The sequence below is a fragment of the Cololabis saira genome, chromosome 19 (genome assembly GCF_033807715.1).
Source record: "Cololabis saira isolate AMF1-May2022 chromosome 19, fColSai1.1, whole genome shotgun sequence".
Taxonomy (NCBI): domain Eukaryota; kingdom Metazoa; phylum Chordata; class Actinopteri; order Beloniformes; family Belonidae; genus Cololabis; species Cololabis saira.
This window is the reverse complement of record NC_084605.1, coordinates 11,646,254-11,665,209: the sequence shown is the minus strand read 5'-3', so window position 1 is coordinate 11,665,209 and position 18,956 is coordinate 11,646,254. Positions and strand designations below refer to the sequence as shown.

The 18,956-nt window shown below is 36.7% G+C and overlaps 1 protein-coding gene across 2 annotated transcripts in view; it reads right to left on the bottom strand.

The window, feature by feature from the left end:
• LOC133419677 (carnitine O-palmitoyltransferase 1, liver isoform-like) overlaps positions 1-18,956 on the bottom strand; it is a 29,978-nt gene that overhangs the window by 9,566 nt on the left and 1,456 nt on the right. The window contains exons 2-9 of one of the 2 annotated variants that reach the window (XM_061709033.1): positions 12,642-12,806; positions 11,332-11,471; positions 8,335-8,506; positions 6,541-6,642; positions 5,754-5,891; positions 5,475-5,552; positions 2,538-2,645; positions 1,944-2,031 (exon numbers count right to left, since the gene is read on the bottom strand). In XM_061709033.1, coding sequence (XP_061565017.1) covers positions 1,944-2,031; positions 2,538-2,645; positions 5,475-5,552; positions 5,754-5,891; positions 6,541-6,642; positions 8,335-8,506; positions 11,332-11,471; positions 12,642-12,782 — 967 coding nt within the window. In that variant the 5' untranslated portion in view covers positions 12,783-12,806. Of the gene's footprint in view, positions 1-1,372; positions 1,458-1,943; positions 2,032-2,537; positions 2,646-5,474; positions 5,553-5,753; positions 5,892-6,540; positions 6,643-8,334; positions 8,507-11,331; positions 11,472-12,641; positions 12,807-18,956 lie in introns of both variants that reach the window. The other variant, XM_061709034.1, reaches the window with a different exon arrangement.

The window sequence follows — 18,956 nt, the reverse complement described above, 5'->3', positions numbered from 1 at the left end:
TGAACTAAAAGTAAATGTCAGGTTTGCATTATGCATCTTCAGTTTCATACAAGTACAAATATTTTGCCACAAACTGAATAGTTTCTCTCATGTATGATTTGACCTTTTTCTTTTCCAGAAATTGAACAACTAAAATTAAATAAATAAATAAAAGTAAATAAATACATACAATTTTACATCATAAAAAAGATCGATTCATGCTCACCTTGTGTAAGAGGAGATTTATTTTTGTTAAGAAGTTTATTTTGGTAATTCAGGGTTCATTATTTTATAAATATATTCTTTATATTCTGATGTAAATGAGGGACTATAATGACACTAGTCAGTTTATCTGTAGTGATTAGTCTGTTTTAGATTGGGCGGAGTGATACGCCACAGTACGGCACTAGGTGCTGTGTTGATGTTCTAAAATCCTACACTGTTGAGGGACATTAAAGTACACTGGAACTCAGCAGAAGTTGTCCCCGTGTTTATCCTACTCACCATCCCAAAAAGGTTTAATTTAATAAGGTAAGGCTTAACTCTACACCAGCCTTACATAAGTAAAAGTTTAGATCTCAAAACCCTGCAAGAGTCCCGTGATCGGGACCGCAAAACGGGACTAGTTTCTTCTGAGTGGAGGAAGATTTTGGTCCGCGGGTCGTGGCGCGGTCGTTACTAGTCAACACAATATATTAATATTAATAACCCAATCTCGCGATACAGTTTTGTCACCTCCACGACACGTATCGTGACGTTTTTGTATCGCGAAATTTCGTGGCACGATATATTGTTACACCCCTAAAATTAAATGACTTAATTCAGCTAATTAAAGCAGCACGAGGGAACTTTTATCAGCAGCTGCCCCTACAGGTGTGGAGGTTAAATTGCTTTTACAACACTGTCCACAATTTGCACTTTAGGAATTTTTGTCATAGTGGGTTTTATGGAAAATAGTTTGACAGGAAATGGGGGCAGAGACTGATGGAGAGGACAGGCAGCAAAGGGCCACAGGCTCTCATTTTCTATCCTGTCATTACTTTCTTGAGGCTCTTAGTTGTCTCTGCCCTGATGTCCAATGTAGCTCAGAGAACTGGTTTCATCACTGTTGAAATGTCACACAGTTTTGTAAAGCAAAAAGCAGGTTTCTGAGGATACTATCGGGATAAGAGTACAAATCTGGGTGCTTTTTGTGGATCGCATGGACATGAAACAATACCCAGACAACAAAAATCAATCCAATATTCCTTTAAATCAAACTAAAGTTGATATTTTAACATATTGTGCTGCTTTGATAAGGCGAGGGAAGGTTGGTGTAGAGGGAACAGATGTTGGCCACAGTTTTATTTGATCACATTTGGTTGGGCCACTTTTATAAGAATATAAAAACTACCTGTTAGTGTTCCAGGGATTCGACATGTGTCAAACATCCGCTCAAACTGATACGAACAGCAAGGAACTGCAGATCTCAACAACCACTGATTAGGATAGAGAAGGAAAACCCAGAACAAAAAAAAGTGCAGAAGAAGCAGGGAGAGAATAAAGGGTGTTCAAAATAAAAAGATAATGTTGGGATGAGTAAAGAAGGGACCAGAGAACAGGAGATGGAAAGATTAGACAGGACAACGTGTGGGCAGAAGAAAATTTGACATTCATTAAGAACAGGCCTCTTTTAGAGACCTAGGCAGAGTAGAGATGAGACCAGCAGGCAAGATGAGACAGATGAGAGATGACAAACTGAGCTGCAACTCAGTGAATCATAGACGTCTTGATTCAAAGACACACACTCACACACAAACACGCTCCTAGACACCATTTTATATTCTTATTCTCTGGAAGTTTGGGACACCTTCAGTTTTCGTTGGTGGAAGTTGGGCTGTTGATATTCACTGTTTTATATTCAGACATGTATCACGTATCAGCACTGTATGTTTCTGTGTGTGTGTCCAAGTAAATCTCTTTACCAGTCTCCTCTCCAGGAGTGCGTGTGGTGTTGAAAATCCTCTCACACTGAGCTGCACACAGAGGAATGACAGTACCTGGGATACAACTCTGGGAAACGGAGAGGGGGAAATAAAAACATGGGTGTGGAGAGAGAGGAACAGGGGAGAGGGGTTGAAGAAATGTCGAGTCAGGCAAAAATAAAACTCATAAAAAAGAGGAAGTGTGTAATTGTTTTCAAACGGTAAAGAGAAGAGGAAAAAAGGAAATGAAGCAGGCATAGGAGAGAGGACAAAAGGGAAGGGGGGAGAGATGAGCATGGCTGGAGAACACGAGGGGAACGCCTCGACAAACGTGAATGAATGAACAAGCTATCTGCTCTCTACAAACTGAAGACATAAACACAGATGAATGGATGTATGTTAAGAGTCAAAATGTAATCATGAAGCACACTGAAAGCCTCATATATCCTTTCTGATAAACTCTCTGCCAAAACACAACGTTCCAGTGTCTCAGACCTTGAAAGATTAACGTAGCCATCACACATTATTAAGTCATGAGTAATTAATGTCAACATATTTGTGGAGCAGCAGAGGTTGAAAGATGGCTAAACTCACAGGTTTGAGTTCTTCTTTGTTGAGTTTGCGGCGATATAAGAAAAATGCGTAAATGCTGTTCCCCGCCCTGGCCGCCTGGATGGGTGTTGGAGTCACATACAAGAAGTCCTGTCGGGAGAAGGATGGGATATACCAAGTCAAGTAGGGTTAGGGCTGGGCGATATGGACCAAAAGTCATATCTCGATATTTTCTAGCTGAATGGCGATACTCGATATATATCTCGATATTTTTTCTGTGCCATAATTGGGGTTTCCCCCAAAGCATTATAGCATAGCATCTCTGTTAGCTTCATTTTTTTTCTGAGGCAAACCCTTAAAAAAACAGTCCGTTTTAATACAAAGCCTCATGCCAAATGTCACACAGGTTCCTTTATTAACAGAGGTCTGCACAATATCAAAATGTATAAAACAAATGAAATAAAAATAAACTGCCTGCATATATAGAATAAAAATGCTTCTTGAATAAAATAAAACAAATATCCCTTTCCTGCAGAACAATTAATTTAAAATACACTGTGCAATTAATACAATGTAGACGATAACAGGCAGACTTTTCCACTGAGGTTGACAGTTGTGCAAATAACAAAACATTTGTGCAAATCTCAAATAAAACATTCAAGTATATTTGTCACAAAATAAGCTATATCAAAATCATATATAAAAAAAAAATAATAATTTTAATCGATAAACAATATTGTGTCGTACCATATCGCGTTTGAAAATATATCGATTTATATTAAAATCTCGATATATCGCCCAGCCCTACTTGTGATGAATAATTAACTATCAATGTGATCCGCTACACATGTTAATCCTTTATGAGGATTCACAAAATGAGTCAGCTCTGAGGATAACATCTGGAATCCAGCTCAAATATCTAAAGTCAACTGCGATGACGGTAACATGAAATTTAACGTAATCCACCAGGGCAGGAATGAGGTGAGACAAGTCCAAATTACGCTTATGAAGTCCAGAAATCTACAATAATGAAAGAAAAAAAAAATACTTGTGTGTCTGCCAGAGAATGGGAGCTGGTCTGACAAAGAACTACTGACCACAAAAATGTGTGAGGGATCATGCATGTGAATAGCAGGAAATACACAAAATGAATCTGACATTTAGTTTATTCCTCTACTTTTCAGTTAGGATTTCTATTATTAGGTCTTTTTGTGGATCCCACAGGGATCCAGTTTTCATTAGATGTAGCCCAAGGGCTTCTGAAAGGATATGACAGCAAGTGGAAATGAAAAACAAAATATCTTTCAAAAGGGCAAGAATTTCGGGGCCCTGGATAGCGAAGCATATATAGGGGCTACTGCTACAGGCGGCGCAGGTTTGAATCCCAGCCTGTGGTTCTTTGCTGTGTGTCTTCCCCCCTCTCTCTACCCAAGCTTCCTATCCAGCCACTATCAAAATACAGACCACTAGAGCCACAAAAAATCTTGCAAAAACAGAAAAATTGGCAAGAATTTCCTCAGAATCACAAGCCCATTCGTTTGTTTTATCAGATAATATATCAGTTACTGCCTCAATCAACAACTTCCCTTTTAACAGATAATAGGAAGAACAGAGGCTCATAAGACTCACTCCCGTGGAGGAGCTGGCTTTCAGCGTCAACAACGGATGACCCATTATGGTTGAAATTCCTCCGAGCCATGAACATCTCAGGATACCAGGGCACTTGCATACTATTTCAGGCTGATTATGGTTGCTGTTAAATTTTACTCTTCAACCACAGTCCCACGTTTTGGCACCGACCAGCAGGCAGTTGCATTGCCAACATGTTGTGCATGTAAAGCGAAAGTTACGAATGTAACTACGGTTCTATGAATCCCGAATGACCGCCAGAGGCCGTGCTTCAAGCACTGAATATTCACCCTCTTTACAATGTAATGCAGATTATTTGTGGCTCTGTATCTTGTGTGGCCAATCCTTAAAAGGGAATGCATATGTGCAACAGCTTCGGTGAACATGGATTTAAAATAAATCATAACCGGAACAAAACCTACCCCCTACCAGGTGAAGTTAAGAGGGTAAACTGCCATGCGATTAACATACCGTGTGCTTTCTGGAACCACAAATGTGGGTTTATCGCTTATTCTGAGTTCACTTAACCAGGTAAGTGATAAATTTACCTGGTTTGGAACACCCTCCAAAGAAATTACACTGCTAAAATGACAACATTTCTACAATTCATGAATCAATGAATAGTGTTCCAACAGCAATAAAGAACACCATTCGTCTCCTGAAGAAAAAAAAAAAAAAAAAACAAGCAAACTCACACCTTTACGACCACAATGAGCTTAGGGCTGGGCGATATGGACCAAAAGTCATATCTCGATATTTTCTAGCTGAATGGCGATACTCGATATATGTCAATATTTTTTCTGTGCCATAATTGGGGTTTCCCCCAAAGCATTATAGCATAGCATCTCTGTTAGCTTCATTTTTTTCTGAGGCAAAAAAAAAAAGCCAGTTTTAATACAAAGCCTCGTGCCAAATGTCACACAGGTTCCTTTATTAACAGAGGTCTGCACAATATCAAAATGTATAAAACAAATGAAATAAAAATAAACTGCCTGCATATATAGAATAAAAATGCTTCTTGAATAAAATAAAACAAATATCCCTTTCCTGCATAACAATTAAATTAAAATACACTGTGCAATTAATACAATGTAGACAGTAACAGGCAGACTTTTCCACTGAGGTTGACAGTTGTGCAAATAACAAAACATGTGTGCAAATCTCAAATAAAACATTCAAGTCAATTTGTCACAAAATAAGCTATATCAAAATCATAAAAAAAAGCTATATCGATATAAACGATATTGTCTCGTACCATATCGTGTTTGAAAATATATCGATATATATTAAAATCTCAATATATCGCCCAGCCCTACAATGGGGTCACATTAGAAACAGAAAACGTCATACCATGCCGTAGTAGTTGCTGTTGACCATGATTGGGCTTCGTCCACGTAGGTACACATACTCCTCCCACCAGTCACTAACCTAAAACACAAAACAAACAAAAAATAAAACAACCTTTGTGGAAAAATGAATATTGCAGCCAAATCAATTTCATATTCAGGCTGGATAAATAATTAAAACCGCAAATTCTTGTGAAGATATAAATTGTTAATAAGATTTGAGACTTCCTCTCCTTTGAGCACTAAAGTAGCCACACTTACGCAGAGCACTGCAACCACTTACATAGTTTGAGGCCCAGAGAGCTTTGAGTTTGAGATACCACTGCAGACGGTTCCCTAAGCTGCTCTGGAAATCAGCAGCCAGATTGGTCATTCGCTCGTACTCTGTATCATTCATGACCGGACGCACTGTTTCCAAGTACTAGAACAAAAGAGATATTGCAATGAATAAAATAATTTACAAAGACTGAATGCAATGGGCTGGCTGTGTGGGCAAGATTTCTGACACCAAATGTCATATACAGGACTGTCTCAGAAAATTTGAATATTGTGATTTTCTGTAATGCAATTACAAAAACAAAAATGTCATACATTCTGGATTCATTACAAATCAACGGAAATATTGCAAGCCTTTTATTATTTTAATATTGCTGATCATGGTTTACAGCTTAAGAAATATCCTATCTCAAAAAATTTGAATATTCTGGGAATCTTAATCTTAAACTGTAAGCCATAATCAGCAATATTAAAATAATAAAAGGCTTGCAATATTTCAGTTAATCTGTAATGAATCCAGAATGTATGACATTTTAGTTTTTTTAATTGCATTACAGAAAATAAAAGAACTTTATCACAATATTCTAATTTTCTGAGACAGTCCTGTACACATCCTCTCCTCATCTCCTCAGTCAAATACATTTTTACTTGGATTTAAAAAGATGATTTTAATATCAACAAAATTCTTAAGAACTTGCAAAGGCGTTAACAATTTCTAAAAATATCTTATGAATGTATTCTGTCGTACAGCCAGAAGTGTGATATCATTTCCTCTGCATTATGCAACACCTCACCTTCTTGAGTGTGTCCTTGATGGTGGGCAACGGGAGGTTTGGCAGCGAACCCTGGTAGCTGTAGAGCAGAGGCTTTCTGCCAGAGAAGATCCGCACCAGGGCCTGGATTAGAGATGCAAACATTTACACACTCAAAGCTGTGATAAAAAGACAACTGTGGACTGGCTTTACACATTTGTTTTTGCTCATTTTAAAAACTGTGTTTACTTAAATCAAAACACAAATACAGAACACTTTTTCCTAAGATTTCAAAATTGTACAAGGTGACTGAACTAAGAGAAAACAATGGCGATTGAAAAAGATTGCCGTGTATGAGCTTTACTCAAAGGGTGGAGACCATAAAAATGAATATACTCCCAAGACTTCTTTTCTTGTTTCAGGCTCTCCCGGTGGAGATACCCACAAAACAATTCTCTGAGTGGGAGAACATTATTCCTAGGTTCATATGGCAGGGGAAAAAACCAAGAGTAAGGTTTAAAACACTACAATTACCAAAAGAGAGAGGAGGTATGGCGGTACCAAATTTAAAGGATTACTTCTTCGCAGCTCAAGTTAGACCGTTGATAAATTTGTGTAACCAAGACTATCACGCCAGGTGGAAAGACATCCAGCTATCACTCATTAAGGACCCCCCACTCCAGGCAGTACTGGGTAATAAGGATCTGGAAAACTTTGTAAACAAGTTGCAGAATCCATGGATAAAATTCTAAATTAAAACTTGGAACTCAATTAAAGATACATATAAATTACATGATAAATTAGGAATAATTAGGTGGTGCGCCCACGACCCTGATTTTAAACCGAATCAATTGGACCTTATTAAAAAAAACCTACTCCACAGACTACATTAAAGATAACTGGGAGAAGGATGGTAATTTTGAAATTCCCAAGGAGTGGCATAGTTGTTGTGAGTTTCAGTGGAAATGCACCAACTCGCACACATGGAGAGAATGTGCATGGAAATGTTTAATCAGATTTTTTGTAACCCCTAAACAGAAAGCTCACTTTGCAGGAGAGGATTCACAATGTTGGAGAATGTGTGGGAGCCGGGATACAAACCATTGGCATATATTTTGGGAATGTCCAGTAAATGTTAAAATGTAAAAAAGTTTTTGGTTAGAGATGCAAAAAATATTAGAAAACATGTTTCATATGAAAATACCATATCATTTCAAAACTTTTATTCTGGGAGAAACTTATTTTCTCACAGGGCATCTCAACAAATATCTATTTGGTGCTCTGATTTCTGCTGGCAAGAAAACCATCACACGTCTCTCTGGCTGCATCCTGACTCCCCCACAATAGAGGAATGGACTGATATTGTTAACGAAATATATAAAATGGAAAGGATTACTTTCTCACTTTGGCTACAAATGGTCAAATTCACAAAGTCATGGTCAAAATGGGTCTCCTATATACAAAAGTCACAATTACCCAGAAACTAAATTACTTGTCTCCACTCACTTACTTTCTCGGTCATTTCCCTGTTGGTTTGAAGGACTGCCAGGTTTTATGCGTTTTATACGTACATCATTTTATGTGTGTGTATATCCAAACCCTTATAATATTGTAGTTTGGTAAATGTACGCAGGTTTTGTTTCTTTCAACATTACACAACTATAGGGCAACAGCTATGTTTTGACATGCTGATGTTTTTCTTTCTCCCCGACAACAATTGTAAACCAATTCTACACCAGCTGTGTAATGTAAGATGTGAGGATAATAATAATAAAGGAAATTTAAAAAAAAGAAAAAGATTGGAGTGGGGGAAAAAAAAAAAAGAAAAGCACTGACCACCCAGACTTTGGTGGTGGTTGACATCTTGCCATGCTGCTCAAACATCCAGCGGTGGTAAGAGAGGAGCTGCTTCAGGCACAGGCGCATGGTGAAGATGAGCATCAGCCACAGCATGGTGCTGAAGAGCACCGCCGACACCACAGCCTGGCACTGGGAGCTCATCGACTGGCTGGAATACGTCAGAGTAAAAGGAATAAACAAAAAAGAGGAAGATAAACAATGTCACAAAGATAATATGAATAGGCCTGTGTTGAAAAAAATCGATTTCCCAATTCTAAATCGATTCTCATATTAATTCCTAAAAATCGATTCATATGTCTAAAGATCGATTTTTTTTAATTTTATTTATTTATTTTTTTCATCATTACATTACAACTTTTGGTTCTTTTTTTGTTTATCCGCAAAAAAGGAATGTTTTGTTGGACACGAGAATAACTGGTGCCATGTTTTTGCCTTTAAATATGTTTAAAGGTATGAAAACATTAAAGGGTTATAATTGCATTAATTGTCTATATTTCATCACTTTATATACTGTCTTGGGGTTACATTTGCAAAAAATGCTAAAAGCCAAATGCTCAAAAATTAAAAACCAAAATAGACCGAAAAAGAAACAAAAAAAAACGGAATGTGGGAAAAAATAAAACCGATTTCATCCGTCTCTGTTTCCTCCCTGGATCTGTTTGGTAATTCTGACCCACGATGTTTCTGAAAGCAGTTCTATCAGCATTCTGGGAGCTGATTGGTCCTTACAGCATCATTAGCTGCCAATACTTGCTGTTGAATCTCAATATAATACTAGTAGTAATATGTTGCATAACTACAGTCATATAATTCATGCAACAGCTCAAAAAACTGTTTTAATAACACTAACCCAAATCAATATTGGAATCGAATCGGATCGAATCAAATCTTGATAATCGATTCTGAATCTTAAGAATCGGAATCGAATCGATTCTTGACATTTGAATCGATCCCCAGCCCCATATGAAGTTACAATAAAACAGACAAAACATTATTCCCCTCCTTTTCTGATGAATACTGCCCATCTACATGTAAAAAAAAAAGAAGAAAAGTAATTAAAAGTTGAGGGCTTTGTCAGCTGCAGGCAGGCTGCTTCTGTCCCCTGCCATCTATGTCACAGATTGATAAACACTCAAATCAAAATGTTTATTTTTTTCCTCCCATAAGTCTGACTGTGATTGGCTCCAACCCTGAAACTTTGATCATTTTAAATTCCTTTTCAGATGCAAGATAAAGAAAATTAACAGTTTAATCAGTCTTTTGAGAAGATGGCCATTCAAACACCGATCAGATTAATGGTTCCAACACTTCATTCAGACACATCGTGATGGTGATGGAGACATCTTGTCTCATTTTCTCTAAACACCATGTAGTATAGTCACAACATATTATCATATTAATCTGCCTGGCATGCAGAGATTGTGTAAAGCTGTGACAGTGTATGAAAGCAGCTAAATAAATAACTTTTCTTTGTGTTATATAGTTTACTGGACTATAGTTTATACTATATAGTTAAATAGTTTACTGGACTTTTTTCGTGATATGAAGTTATAGCTCTGAGAAACTGCAGCACAACACAAAAGTCCTTTTACAGTTGCAGTTTTATCATATCAGAATATTTTGCAATTAAAAAAAAAATAAATCATATCAAGCTAAAAAGTACACTGTGTAGTATCAAAACCTTGGTTGGCACGAGCACTTTAAAAAATACTGATTATACGCTCAGAGCAGCAGTTTCAGCTGAACCTCACATAATTTTGCATATTTTTCTCTTTTTCACTTGTTTCAAAAGAATTTGATGCTGCATTGTAGTAAGGGTAGTAAGTATAACCAGGGAGGAAAACATGGAAAGCAAGGTTATTCACTTAATAAAGCGACACAATACACTGCTGCTTAAAATTATTGCTGTGTGTCCTGTCCTTTAACGTCCTTTGTGCCGCATTCAAATTGAGATCCAGAGATCCAAATTGAAACATGAGACACATGTTCAGTTGTTTTTCTATAATTGAAATATAAATAATATCTAAAAAGAACACTTAGATTTGACATGCAGAGTTCGTTTTTTAAGCTACAAATAATGAACTCATTGATCAGTACATTAAAATACATTAAAAAACCTGTGTTAACCCAGATACATTGCTATCACAATAAAATGCACTAAACAAAGTGTATATGAGACACTATGGCTGGGCGATATATCGAGATTTTAATATATATCGATATATTTTCAAATGCGATATGGTGCGAGAAAATATTGTTTATATCGATTTAAAAAATATAAAAAATTTTAAAAAAATAAAATAAAAATTATGATTTTGATATAGCTTATTTTGTGACAAATTGACTTGAATTTTTTATTTGAGATTTGCACAACTGTCAACCTCAGTGGAAAAGTCTGCCTGTTACTGTCTACATTGTATTAATTGCACAGTGTATTTTAATTTAATTGTTATGCAGGAAAGGGATATTTGTTTTATTTTATTCAAGAAGCATGTTTATTCTATATATGCAGGCAGTTTATTTTTATTTCATTTGTTTTATACATTTGGATATTGTGCAGACCTCTGTTAATAACGGTACCTGTGTGACATTTGGCACGAGGCATTGTATTAAAACTGACTGTTTTTTAAGGGTTTGCCTCAGAAAAAATGAAAACAGAGATGCTATGCTATAATGCTTTGGGGGAAACCCCAATTATGGCACAGAAAAAATATCGATATATATCGAGTATCGCCATTCAGCTAGAAAATATCGAGATATGACTTTTGGTCCATATCGCCCAGCCATATGAGACACAAAAAGACAATTCTTTATTTTGACTGGTGTGTCAAAAAGTTGATTTTAGAAACCATTTGTTTACAATTCCATATTGTGCAATGATCTCTTTGGACACAAAGGGAACATGAGTGTGTTGGCACACACATGAATCAAGGTTTATTTCTAACTTTCTTATGGCATTGTGACATGCATTACCTGACTGGTAGGTGCTCTTGAATCTTGGCTATGATCCCCATGGAGGGGTCGGAGCGAGTGTACATGGTAGCCAGGATTGCTATGACCACAAAAAGCCAAGAGGACGGACTGGCGGGGTACACTCCTGTTATCACACTGTTCTGTTGACGTGAAAGAAATATCTATTGAAATGTCATTCTGCTTCCAATCAGTACATAAACATACAGACAGATTAGAATATGGTTGAAGCAAGCAGAGTTCATGTCTAACATGATATGAAAGGACGTCACATATTTTCATTTTCAGCTTTCACTGCTGCAGAAAATGAATAAGTTAAAGAAATGATGATCAAAAGACAGCTTAAATATTCAGATGAGCATTCAACTCATTATTCTTATAACATATAATTCCCCAACCTAGTTTACAAAGAAATACTAAAAAAAAGGTACATTTCAAGCACTTAATGCAATCTATAATGCTATAAAACAAACATAAATATTAATAATAATGTTTATTCCCTACATTACATACTGTTTAGAAATATGGGGGAGTGCATATTTTACCCATACTAAACCGATCTTTATTCTTCAAAAAAAGAGCAGTAAGGATTATCACAAACTCAAATTATAGAGAACCATCAAATTAATTATTTATTAAATTAAGGGCATTTAAATTCATGGATTTAGTGGAATACAAAATAGCATTGATAATGTACAAAATGTTCAACAGATTGTTACCTAGTAAAATTGTAAGCATGTTTAAAATAAGGGTAAGTAGATATGAGCTTCGAGGGAAACATGATTGAAAAACCAAAGTCTAGGACTAAAATTAAAGATCAATGTATTACTGTAAGGGGTGTAAATATATGGGATGCACTTGATGAAAAATTGATTGCATTCATTCAAACGTTTGTTTAAGTTTAATGTGTTTGAAAAATATGAGGGATCCAGTAGATGATACTACTACGGAATTATGTTCGGGATTGTGTAAACAATATGATTTTTTTGTATGATGTTTTGTATGTTGCGATCTGAATAAGTTGATCATGTGAGAAGGGTAGGCGTAAATAAGCAATAGCTTCAGCCTATTCCTTTTCGGTTAGGTCTCTTTATTATGTGAACTATAGCTTTCTGTTGGTGTCTAAATTCTGAATGACCTGGCCGAAATAAATATATTTTCAATTCATTTCATAAATGAAGATTTGTTCGGAAGACCTGGCATAAACATATGAGGAAGAAAGATTTAATGGCAATGTTTTCCAAGCGAACTGCGATCATCCTAATGGTTAGTTATGTGACACCAGCATAAAGAGACAAAAGTAATAGCGGTACCTTGATTCTGATGACTCTCTTCTTCCAGGAGCGCACACCAGAGAGGTAGATCTCCGAGAGGGCCTGGTGGGACAGCTGCAGATCAATGCCCTCTGGGGTCACCGTGAACTGGAAGGCCACTGCCTGGTGGGCTTCTGCCATGATTACAGTCACCGATGAGTAGACCTGGGAGTGAGATGGAGGAGGAAGCAAGATAAATATAGATATTTTTATTATAAATGAGATACACCGAAATATATTGGTCAGACTTCTGATTTGATTTGTTTATTTGCACAACATAAAAACGGTACAAAAGTTGAAATAAAAGCATGAAAATATGTGCAGGTGAGAAAGGAAGCCCTAAATGGGCTTATTCAAAGTTCTCACCAAGAAAAAACATTATATTGTAATAACAGCAAGTACAAAAAACAGCGTTCCAATAAGATGGATATTTACAAACAAACAATTTATCGGTTGAATGAGTGCGTGTGCTTGCATGTGAGCATGCACATGTGTGTTTGTATGTGTGAGTGTGTGCGTGTGTATGTGCACGTACAGAAGTGAGTCCACATTAAGTGGAAGCACTTCTAGACGCTTGATCCATAAGGCTGGTCTTCAATCTCTGTTTAAAACTACTAATAGACAGTGAAGATTTAGCAATAAGTATATGAGAATTCCAGAGTGAGGAACCTCTGTCTTTGATGGAGAACTGACTGCTATTGGTACGACTGAATGAAGAATGGAGATCCTCAAATTGTCTAGTATTATAGTTATGAATTTGTGAATTTGTGAAATCTTTGAAAGTACTTGGAAGCATATTTGCAAGATAAGTGCATTTGTAAATGAAAGCACATGATTGGAGTATGTTAATATCATAGATGGATAATACATTTAATTTTTTAAACAAAGGGGCAGATGGGGCCAAATAGGAAGCAGAAGTAGCTATTCTTACAAACTTCTTTTGAGTAATGAGTAATTTGTGTAAATTTGATGAATATGTACTTGCCCAAACAATGTTGCCATAAATGAGATAAGGATAAATTAAACTGTAATAAAGAGTAACGAGACAAGCCTGATGGACCAAACCTTTGATTCTTCTGATGATACCAAGGGATCTAGAGATTTTGTTAGTTACAGAATATATATGCTCTTTCCAGGACAAATTCTCATCCACAAAGACTCCTAGAAACTTCTGTTAACATGAATGTGAAGATTTATAGAAATAAGAAATGGCATGAAAAAAAATTGGCAAACAATTATTCTGTGCGAAGTGAAAAATAAATCAGTCTTAGGTAGACTGCTAACGGGCATTACTTTGGCATTAAGAGCATTGTAGAGGTAATTATATCTGAATTTGTGGTTAGAAACGACAACTTTGACATTTTGATACCCACAGGCAGATTACAAGAAAGAGAACACAGGTGTACAATAACTATAAACAATCCCTTTCTAATGAATTTCTTCACTGCTGCAGCTGAAGGAAAACGGAGCCCTGAAGGTGGCAGCAAATTCAGCGAAGGGACAGATGACTCATCAAACTGAACACGAACTGCAAAACATACCTGTGGGTTAGGAGGGGCACATCCATTTTATAGGGAAGCATTTTTAATAGATCTTCAAACCAGAAAAAATGCATATGAGTCAAATACAAAGTCCGCCATAAGCTGACGAGTTTGTTGGGAAATAGCTGACTGGCTGCTGATGTGATCATGTGCTTTTCTGTAAGGCCGTTCCTGCTTCTCTTCACACTGAGAATTGATTTTTTTTTCTCCCCTCTACAAATAAAATAGGTTATGGATAATAGCCCGAGGTTTTAGTCACTCTGACACTAGACTGCACCCGTGTGGAGGTTATGTTTGCTCTTCTTTCAGTGAAAAATACACGGACTGTCAGATGGTGACCCAGCCTTATAATGACATTCTTGATGAAGTTACACACTTTTAGATGAACTCTTGACAGGTGGCTACCCGAGCAGTTGCTCCTTTAATATACATATAGGAGAACCAGTCGGAAAATATCAACTGATATGATTTCAAAAACGTGTTGGTTGAACCTAAAGTGTCGAAACCATTAGCAAATACAAGCCTATATTCAAATGCAGGGTGCTCAGAGTCCTGCTTCCGCAAAAACTGAAATAAAATTAGTATTTTGATGTTTTAAGTGTTGGAATTCACATTAAGCCAAGCTCAGTCAGCGGTGTCACAGCAGGAAAAAAAGGTGGGGCTGGTGTAAAGTAGGTTAAAGGTAAAACACCTCTAAGGCATTTGGATCACTACAGCAAAATATATGGTGTCAAACTATTCAAGCCCAACCTGAACTGAACAAAAGCACAAAAATCCTGTCTTGGGCAAGAACTTACTCACTTTTTCCCGCTCTTATTTAGAGTTATAATGAAACTGCATGCTCGGCATTTCACAAGGGATGTCTTATTTGAACTCATCTTTACTCAAATATTCCTATCTACCTGCCAAACAGGGATGAAGAAACAAACCAAAAAGGGGGCGGGGGGGCTGCATGTCGCAAAACTATGTAATACTATACTCTTAAAATGTGTATTAGGCCTGTTGAGATGCGTTGATGACGTCGACTTCAAAATATTTGTCGACGCCGCAGTGCAAAGCAAAACACTATGCACGGCGTAAACAGACTGGCCTTTTTATTTTGTATCATTTTATTCAATATTTTTATTTTGCTATGCAAAAGGGTGTTGTTTAATAAACTATAAAATTAAGGATTTATATCTATTTGATACATTATGATTTTTATTAAATCTTGTTTATATTTTATTATATTTATATTTATTTACAAAAATTTTTGTTCTTGCTGTTATTACAATATAATGTATTTTCTTGGTGAGAACTTTGAATAAGCCCATTTAGGGCTTCCTTTCTCACCTGCACATATTTTCATGCTTTTATGTTCATTTCAACTTTTGTACCGTTTTTATGTTGTGCAAATAAACAAATCAAATCAAACAACAAAAAAATACATTGATAAAATAATTGCCCAATTAATTGTTTGTAAAAATAATCGCTTACCCTCAGCCCTTATGTGTATGCATGTTTATGCTTATTGCATGAATTTTTCTATCTTAAAATACACTCAAGACCTCCTAAATATCTCTGATAATTGCATACCCTGACAGGATTCCAGGCGGCACTTAAACAACAAGATTTAAGTTTCGACTAATACTTCAAGAATGTTATGTTTACCCTTGATTCTTTTCAACTTCAGAATCAAATCCTGCCATTTTCGCCAATTTCTAATATTTACATTTTTGTACCATTTTTGAAAAACTAGAACTAAAATGAACTAGTTTCGGGCTGGCTGCATGAGGACTGTAGATCCATCCACATGGTCAGAATATCTTTTTGAATTTGATTTGAAGGAATGTTCTATTATTTTTAGGTAATGTCATCTAGCACTTGCAGTTTCCCCACTATCTGCAAATGCAGCCCAATCATCCTTGACTCCCATCCCAGTCGTCTCTTCCAATGATTGCTTATCGCTCTACAGAACTAATGTTAAAACATCAACAACAATGCAGCTACAGTGGACTAAGAGACCCAAAAAAGTCATGATGGAGGAGGAAATGTGAATGTTACCCAGCAAGACACCAAACAAGACTAAAACTCTGACAGTGGAAGCAATTCCACTAGTAGTGATTCCAGGTAGTTTTATTTTCGTTGATGTATGCCACCATCACCAGGAACAATCCTGCAAAAGTGGGTTTATGAACCTTTATGGGGTGAAAAATGGTCCTGTAGTGGGAGTGGTCGTCAGCTTAGACCACAAAAACTACCTGGCGCAAGGTATCTGCTGAATGAGATTCCTAAATCCCATTCAGCACTCTCACATGAACATAAATCATGTGAACACAACTCCTTATTTAACTGATTGGACCAGAAACATTGCTGCCAACACATTTGATAAAGACGGTGATTACACTGACGATAGCTGTACCAAGGAGTTGGTTTAGCCCTTAAAATGTAAAATACATTAATGTAGAGGTACTGCGGGGGGGGGGTTTCCTTTGTTTTTGTATGTTAAAAAAGCAACAAAAAAAATGCAAATAACATCCCTTGTGTATTTGTTTCTTCTTGTCTTTCTTCTTTCAAGTCTCCTTTTATGCTGCTGGATGTTTGCTAATAGCAAAAAAGGTGTTTACTAGAGATGGGCGGTATGGACTAAAAAATGTATCACGATAATTTCTGGCATTTATCCCAATAACGATAAAAAAAATACCAATTCAACTCCACCTTTAACTATAAATCAATTTCGCTCTCAGATCCGCCATGTTTGTTACACAAAAACGTCATCAACGGGAATTTATCCTTCTTTCTTTCTTTCTTTCTGGCTCATTTCTTTCTTTCTTTCTTTCAGGCTCATTTCTTTCTTTCTTTCTTTCAGGCTCATTTCTTTCTTTCTTTCTTTCTTTCTGGCTCATATCTTTCTTTCTTTCTTTCTTTCTTTCTTTCTTTCTTTCTTTCTTTCTTTCTTTCTTTCTTTCTTTCTTTCTTTCTTTCTTTCTTTCTTTCTTTCTTTCTTTCTTTCTTTCTTTCTTTCTTTCTTTCTTTCTTTCTTCAGCTTTACACAAAAACGTCATCAACGGGAATTTATCGTTTTTACCACGAGATGACAAATTCTTACCGTGGGAATTTTTTTGATGGTTTATCGTGAACGGTAAAATATCACCCATTCCTAGTGTTTACCACCATAAGTGGTACGTAGTGTTATTTGTTCAGTCAATGTAGCTCTACAGGGTAATACAGACACGCCAGATAGGGGGCTGAGGAGGGGGTTGGTCCTGTTACAGGTTCCTGTCTTGACAAGTTTACCCTGAATCCCCGCTAATGGAAATACACCTAGTACTGTAAATCACTGAATCTCTTCGCCAATGGGGTAACACCAGGATAAAAACTGCAAAAGTCCATTGATTGTCTTTATGTGCCCATCAAACAAGTGGCCATGGCCCATAATTACCTCCGGCACGTATCTCACGATGTAATAATCCAAAGATAATTAAACTTGGTACTGACAATGAGAACAACATTCTTTAGAAGCAAACCAATTTTTGTGAACTTTTTTGAGATGAAAGAAAAAGAAAAGAAAGACATTAATTAGATACACTCTTAATTTGAGGGAGTGTATCTAACAACCAAATGGCTAACATTTTCACTGACCAACATTTAAAGGGGACCTATTATGAAAAACACGTTTTTTCTTGCTTTAACATATATAAAGTGGTCTCCCCTCAGCCTGCCAACTCAGAGAAGGAGGAAAGCAACCAAATTCTGCAGTGTCTGTACAGCCGCCGGATGAGCCATCAGTGTCATGTGGCTTCTACGAGCCGTTCAGATTCTGCTCCCGTCGTTACGTAACAAAAACGCGATTTACAACGGTTGGCCTCCAATGCGTGAAATCACGCCCACAACTAACTCCGCCGGCTGGAGCTTCCGCCATTTTTTCGTAGCGGTGTATCGCGTCATTCAGGCAGCCAATCAGCACAGTCCCTCATTATCATAGCCCCGCCCACTCAGAATCCCGCATAGATAATGAGGTTAGAGAATGGGATGATAAAGACACGGCTCAGAGGCTGAATTTCTAATTTGTTTAGCAAAAACGATCAAAAGCTTGTTTTCAAGACTTTCAACGCCTGTTTAAAATAGGTATTAGATGCCATAATAGGTCCCCTTTAAAAATGTGAATGACTAATGCTCATGTTGCTTGTTGCAACCCCTAACCCTGAAGTGGAGGTCATGTTTCCAGTAAAGGGAGGTGCTCCGCTTTACTCTGCCAGCTCCTCTTGTATATTTCATCAAAACAAGATGGCTTTACAAGGACATTTCTATTCCTTTGGTGTTTATTTATGATTTATTTTTTACAAGGACAATTTCATAAGAAGAGTGGAAAACAAACTCCTACAAGGTGCTTCCTCCAGTTGTCACAAGATTTTCTCTCTGTTATCTTCGAAAGCAATTCAAAAAAGAAAAAAGTCATATTAAAAATGTCAATCTTATTCAATCTGTCAAAGTTACGGACCAATGACAACCAACAGTCTCACTCTTCAATAACACTTTCGGATATAGAAGTTCAAATTTCAAGAAACCCATCCTCATTGATCAAATTTGGTATAATTTTATCCAAGGAGGACGTTGTTGAATCATTCGACCATGGTTTCCTCTGGATCTGACCTTTGGAAATCAGTATATATATGCCAACACCAGACGCAGCATTTTAAATCTGGGCCCATCACTTTTTAAAACTGTTCCAAATGACTGAATTGTATTTATTTTCATCAAAGCATTTTGGTTGCATTACTGCATTAATGAAAAT